Source organism: Nicotiana sylvestris, chromosome 4 (genome assembly GCF_000393655.2).
Source record: "Nicotiana sylvestris chromosome 4, ASM39365v2, whole genome shotgun sequence".
Lineage (NCBI taxonomy): Eukaryota > Viridiplantae > Streptophyta > Magnoliopsida > Solanales > Solanaceae > Nicotiana > Nicotiana sylvestris.
The window spans coordinates 169715506-169722764 of record NC_091060.1 but is presented as its reverse complement, the minus strand read 5'-3'; the positions used below and the strand labels follow the sequence as shown (position 1 = coordinate 169722764).

Below are 7259 nucleotides of genomic sequence, written 5' to 3'. Positions count from 1 at the left end.
GCTTAAACACAAAAAATATATATAAAATAATTATGCATAACCAGATCGTCGTAGTCAATGCATGAATCAATCATAATCACTTTAAAAGTTGGAGGAATCTCTTCTTCAGTATCACTGCTAGTAGAAGAGTAAGATATGTCATCACTGCTAGTAGAAGAGTAAACTAGGGCTCGTTTGATTGACGGAGAGGCATCCATAGTTTAGGGTTTGAGTATGTGAGTTTTTTTAGGTCTTTAGGGTTTGAGTATGTGACCATATATATAGGGGCCAAGCCAGTCCAAAAATATATATCAAACAACCTCCTGATCAAAAAGGGTGTATTGCATGAATTTCTCAACACCGGGGACAACTTGATGATCGTCGGAGCTGCTAACTTCACAATGATACAATTTTCTTAGTTGTGTCTTGAAAAATTCATATACTATACGTGTATAACATTGAATTGCCTGCTCCTCCCACTTGAACATTTACTCGTACACAATTTGAAAGCCATTTGACCTGTATTCTGCTTCCAACTCTTTCTCATGCTTAGCTCTTATAGCTCACTCATACTGGTAAACAAACATCCTAAGAGTGCTTTGACGGGTAATATATCCATCAAAGAACGCATGCATCCCCTCACTTCTTTGCATAGATAGCATACCAGCCCAAAAATACACATCAAGGTACACATGATCCCATTTTTCCTTCTCAGAGTAAAGCTTGTTGAACCAATTCCTTGTATGTAAATTATACCTTGCAATATATTCTGTCCATTTTCTCTCAAAAACTTCAACAGTAATGCTATCAAGGACCATGGATTTAAATTCTCCATGTGCAATTTTAGAAGAACGAACACCACTTAAGTAAAGAGGCAACTTTGAGAATATATGCCAAATACAATACCTATGTATTGTATTTGGCATCACTTCAGCAATGACTACCTTAATGCTCTGACACTGATCAGCTATGACCGCATCTGGATGAACTTTTCCCATGGCATCAATCCAAGTTCTAAAAACTAATTTGTAACTATCGATGTCTTCATGAGACATGAGAGCACATCCTAGTAAGATGGACTGTCTATGGTGATTGATGCCAAAAAATGTAGCACATAGCATATTATATCGATTCACAAGGTACGTCGTACCAAAGCATATTGCATCTTGGATTTGCTCATACACTGCCTTAAAGTGTGAATGCACCCATACCACATTTCGCAGCCTACCAATATTATCAACATCTATTGAATAGAAAAACTCATTATCCTTTATCTGGATTTCACGAAAAAAGTTGAGTAGCGACTGTGCGTCCCCTTCTTGCATTTCAAAATTCCTACTTTTCAAAATATAATTTCTACAATCCTTTGGAGTACAACCCAAATTTTGCGGTCCACCACGTTGAACCTCAGCAAGTCTAATATTCTTGGAGGGTCTATTGCCAGATCGATCGTGAGCTACAAGATCCCTCTTCAAAGAATCACAAACAGACCTATGTCCAGCCATCAGGCGTAATACGGATGGGAGAAAATCATGATTGTGATCGTGAACGACCTTAGAGATGCGCCAATAATCAGAATCATCCAAAACAGCAACTAGCCTATCTTTACAATTGTTACTCTTGGTGGTAAACTTGATTTTGTGAATCCTAGCCCTATCACAATAGTGGGTTATATATCTAAAAGTGTCACTACCCTTCTTGTTGGAATTTCTTTTGACGACGGAGAATCCTCTCAGTCGTGCATGTTCTTTGTAGAATGCAAACAAAGTATCTTTATCTCTAAATCACATTCCAGAGATTGGACCTACAACTACATCCTTTTCAGTGAATTCATTCTCCATTTCCCGATCAACATCACATAATTCTAACTCATTTCCTAAAACTTCCTCCTCATCATCATTAGCTTCTCCATGATATTCTCCATCGGCTTCTTCATCATCATCATCATCTAAGTGCACAACATTGTTGAAACTTTCGTGAGAATCAACATCGACCCATTCGTATTCATTCAACAAACTATCGTCTGATGCCATCCCTAAAGATCTGTACAACTCGTCCCTAACTCGATCAAACCTATTATCTTGGTTGATATTCATAGTTGTTGTATTTGTGTTGTGTTCATTTGGATTCATATTTTGTTGCACCGCCAAATTTTCTTGGTTTGAATCCCATTTTAGAGAAGGAGAAAGTGTCCGCTGGTTTAGGGCTTGGCAAGGAGGAAAGTGTCCACTGGTTTAGGGTTTGGTAAGAGGAAGTATACAAAATCGTATACCGTTTTTGTTTTTAAGAAAGGAAGAAAATACAATAATTTCTTAAAAATTAAAAAACGTATAATTTGTATAAAATACACATAAATACAAATATAATACACAAGACTCTTCATAAAAAGTGTCCGCTGGTTTAGGGTTTGGTAAGGAGGAAGTATACAAAATCGTATACCGTATTTGTTTTTAAGAAAGGAAGAAAATACAATAATTTCTTAAAAATTAAAAAACGTATAATTTGTATAAAATACACATAAATACAAATATAATACACAAGACTCTTCATCTCCCAACATTTAATTTTCGCATACTTCAAGACTTGGAATTTAATTTTGTATTTTGGAGGGAAAATGTAGGCTAATTAGTTAGAGGGTTTTTATGTCTTTTCACTGGTGTGGCCAAAGTTGGTCACACCAGTTGGACCGTTTAGCATCTCCCTAAAATTTAATGGGTTCACTCTTTAGGGTTTTAATACTATAAAATATTAGTAATTTCCTTACATATATTTTATTTTATGTGTAAAAAATATCGAGTTTAGCTAAATCCGGTAATTATGTACCCCATCCACCTCCGTATCGACGAGTTTGTGATAGGATAATTAAACTTTTTGATTCTGAATTAAAGGTTTCTGGTAAAGAGCACTCTATAGCGATATATAGAGAAGATAGAGAGAAGGTGGAAGTGGAGGAGAAGAACTTTACTCCATTTTCTGAATATTGAAATGTACAGTCTACCTATTTACATAGTACTTTTCACTACTTATAGGGATTAACTACTAACCACTATATTACTCCACTAATTAGTTATAACTAACTAACCATTAACTAATTCAACACTTTAAATATATAGGATCCACATTCCTCAACACTCCCCCTCAAGTTGGGGGATGAAATACATTCTTCATTCCTAGCTTGCTCAGTAAGTACTCATGTTGTGGTTTGCACAGTGCCTTAGTTAGTAAGTCTGCGATTTGCTCTGTTGTTTCAACATGCTACGTTTGAATTAGTCCTTGCACCAATTTCTCCCTTACAAAATGACAGTTAATATCTATATGCTTAGTCCTCTCGTGAAAGATAGGATGTGCAGCAATTTGAATAGCTGCTTTGCTATCACAGTGCAATGACACAACTAATTTGATATCCATGCACAGCTCTCTGAGTAGCCCAACTAGCCATACAATCTCAGCAACTGTGGTTGCCATACTTTGAAATTCTGCTTCAGTTGAGCTTCTGGACATTATTCCTTATTTTTGTTATTTCCAGGAGATTAGTGCACCACCAAACTTTACCACATATCCAGAAATTGATCTTTAGACTCCACACATGCTCCCTAATTAGAATCATAATAGGCCACAAGTTGATTGCAGCTACCAATAGGCATAAAGAGTCCAAGTCCTGGTGTAGACTTAATGTACCTTACCACTCTCTTTGCAGCTTCCATATGGGAAACTTTAGGTGCATGCATATATTGACTGAGCAATTGTACTACAAATGCTATGGTTGACCTTGTCATAGTTAGGTACAATAATCTAGCTATCAATCTCTAATAAATGCCTTTATCTTCAAGCAATATATCTTCAGATGCATTATTTCTTACTTCCTGATCAAACTTAACAAAAGTGAATTTATGATTGAACTCAAGAAGTGTACAGACTGGTTTTCCACCTGCTAGGCCAAGTTCAGAAACCAGTTCCAAGGCATACTTTCTTTGACACATCAAGACACCCTTTTGAGACCTTGAGAATTCAATCCCAAGAAAGTACTTCAATTCTCTCAAATCCTTCATCTTGAATCTTTCCTGTAATTCTTTTCTATCTTGTATGATAATAAGTAGACTATTGCCTGTGATCAGCAAGTCATCCACATATACTAGCACTATCACCAGTTCTGTTCCTATCTTTTTAGTGAAAAGAGAGTAATCATAATGGCTTTGCACAAACTTCATATCTAGGAGTGCTTTTGTCAGTTTGAGATTTTATTGTCTGGGTGCTTGCTTCATCCCATATATGGACTTGTGTAATTTGCACACTTTCTGATACTCTCCCTAACTTGAAAAGCCATCTAGAATGTGTATGTAAATGTCACGACCCGGATTTTCTACCGTCGGGATCGTGATGGCGCCTAACTCTTAGAATGCTACGCAAGCCAACAGATACAGTTCTAACATATTAATCCTTAACCAAAACAGTGATAAACAATAATTAAAACTAAATAGATATGAAGTGCGAAACTTTTATAACAGTTTAAAATACTAATACATGACTACCCCAAAGATCTGGTGTCACAATCTACAAATTTCTAAGAATTTTCTACAAACACTGGTTTAAAAGAAATACATCTATTCTCAAAATGAAAAGAGACAGGAAATCTAAGATAGAAGGAAGGGGACTCCAGGGTCTGCGAACGCCGGTAGATCTACCTTGGGTCTCCTGTGGACTGAAGGCAGCAACCCAACTCTAATAACGAAAATGTAATAACAGAAAATAACAATAACAGAAATGTAACAGACAATAATGGGAAAGGGAAAACATGCTGAGGGGACTATGAATATTCTGAAAGATAGTACGGTACAGGAACACAGTAAATATCATGCTTTGAACCAACAAAAATAATAACACAGCAATCATGAACACGACATCACCCTTTGTACTTTTACTCTCGTCCTTAACATAAGAAACAACAGAAACAGCATGACATCATCCTTCGTGTATTAACTCTCTCATAATCATGGCACGACATCACCCTTCATGTATTATCAATATCAAAATACGCACGACATCACCCTTCGTGCATTAACACTCTCAGAATATGGCACAACATCACCCTTCGTGCTTTATCACTCACTCACAAAACATTGCACGGTATCACCCTTCGTGTTTTATACTCTTCCTCACCTAAACAGTAGAAACAATAACAATCTAAGAAGGGAATCATCAATAAACAACCTCGTTCAACATTTCACTTCACAATATGAATCTCAACTTGAGTCAACACTCAACAATTATCCAATACCAAAAAAACATAATAAGACTTGTTTAACAAGAGTAATAACCAGTTAAGCATGAACAGTACGTATAAAAAAACACAACGGTCACAAGTATGAGACTCACTTGCATGCTATGACCCGACAATAACGTATGGATACTCGTCACCTCACATATACGTTGTACTCAATAACTAAACATGTCGCAAATAAGGCAACAATACCTAATCCCACAAGCTAAGGTTAGCCACAACACTTACCTTGATTCCACGGCCAAAATCAAGCCCCAATTATCGTTTTACCTCTCGATTCCACCTACAATACACTCGTATCTAGTCATAATTAACTTAATAATATCAATTATCGCTAAAAAATCAATTACAATGCAAAATTACAAGTTTCCCAACATTTTCCCAAAAAAGTCAGAAAACTAACCCTAGGGTCGCTTGGTCAAAACTCGAAGTTCGGACCAAAACTCGATTACTCATTCACCCACAAGCCCGAATATACAATTGATTTTGGAATTCGACCTCAATTTGAGGTCTAAATCCCCAAATTTTTAAATTTCTAAATTCTACCCAAAAACACCAATTCCACCATGAAAAACCCTAGATTTTGTGATGAAATCCTGTAAATAGATCGAAAGAAGTAAGTTAAGAATCATTTAACTATGATTTGGGGGAAAATGGTCTTTGGAAAATCGCCTCTTGAAGTTTAGGGTTTGAAAATTTGAGAAATGAATCAAAAATCCCATCTAAACTCCTTTTGAACAGTTGCAGGTATCGCATTTGCAATCACGGGTTCGCAAATGCAGACATTACTTCGCAAATGGGAAGGTTGGCCTGGTCTGCTGGCATCGCAAATGCGAACAAATGTTTGCAAATGCGGCCCCTGTTCCAGTCACAATTGCGACTATGAGCTTAGCAAATGCGAAGGTCCCTTCCTAGCCTACTGATCGCAAATGCGAACCTTCTTCACAAATGCAATGCTCGCATTTGCGAGCCAGACTTTGCAAATGCGAAGTCTGCAGGCCTGCAACATACCAGAATTTTTTTTATGTTTCAAATCACTTTGTAGCCTATCCAAAATTCACCCAAGCTTTCGGTACTCCAAACTAAACATGTACACATGTATTAAAATATCATACGAACTTGCTCGTGTGATCGAATCGCCAAAATATCACTTAGAACTATGAATTCAATACCAAAACACATGAAATTTTCAAGATAGTTTCAAACTTTCTATTTTCTCAACCAAAGGTCCGAATCACGTCAAATCACTTCCGTTTTTCACCAAATTTCACATATAAGGTTTAAATATTATAATGGACCTCTACCGGGCTCAGAACCAAAATACAGGCCCGATACCAGCAAGTTTAAACATTATTCAATATCTAAAAACTATTATATTTCCAGTTTTAATAATTTTCTTCAAAAATTCATTTCTCGGGCTAGGGACCTCGAAATTTAATTCCGGGTATACGCCCAAGTCCCATATTTACTACGGACCCTCCAGGACCGTCAAAATACGAGTCCGGGTCCGTTTACTCAAAATATTGACCGAAGTCAACTTAAATCAATTTTAAAGGCAAAAACCTAGTATTTTCTCAAATTTTCACATAAAGGCTTTCCGAAAATGCCCGCAGACAGCGCATGAAAATCGAGGAGAAATAAAATGAGGTCTTGAAGGCCTCGAAACCCCGAATTGGTTTCTAAAATACGAGATGACCTTTTGGGTCATCACATTCTCAATCTCTACTACCAAGTCACCCTGCAAGAATGCATTATGCATATCCATATGGAAGGCATACCAACTGGAGGCAGCATCTATGGTAACTACAGCTATCACAGTAACCATTTTGGCTACTAGTGAGAATATTTCTGTATAGTCTAGGCCTTCCTGTTGGCCGTAGCATTTGGCAACTAATTTGGCCTTATATCTTTCCACCTCACCATTAGATCTATACTTGACTTTGAAAATCCATTTACATCCAATAGGAACTTTGCCTGGTGGCAGGTCTACTATAGAACATGT

At 36.9% G+C, this 7259-nt stretch overlaps 1 protein-coding gene across 1 annotated transcript; it reads right to left on the bottom strand.

Annotated features, from left to right (window-relative positions):
- Window positions 1-542: 542 nt before the first annotated feature.
- On the bottom strand, window positions 543-2012 carry LOC104233521 (protein FAR-RED IMPAIRED RESPONSE 1-like). Its single transcript, XM_009786922.2, has 2 exons — window positions 1768-2012; window positions 543-1632 (listed from the first exon to the last, which is right to left on the bottom strand). Exons 1-2 carry the CDS (start codon window positions 2010-2012, stop codon window positions 543-545), a joined length of 1335 nt encoding a protein of 444 aa, XP_009785224.2.
- Window positions 2013-7259: the final 5247 nt, after the last annotated feature.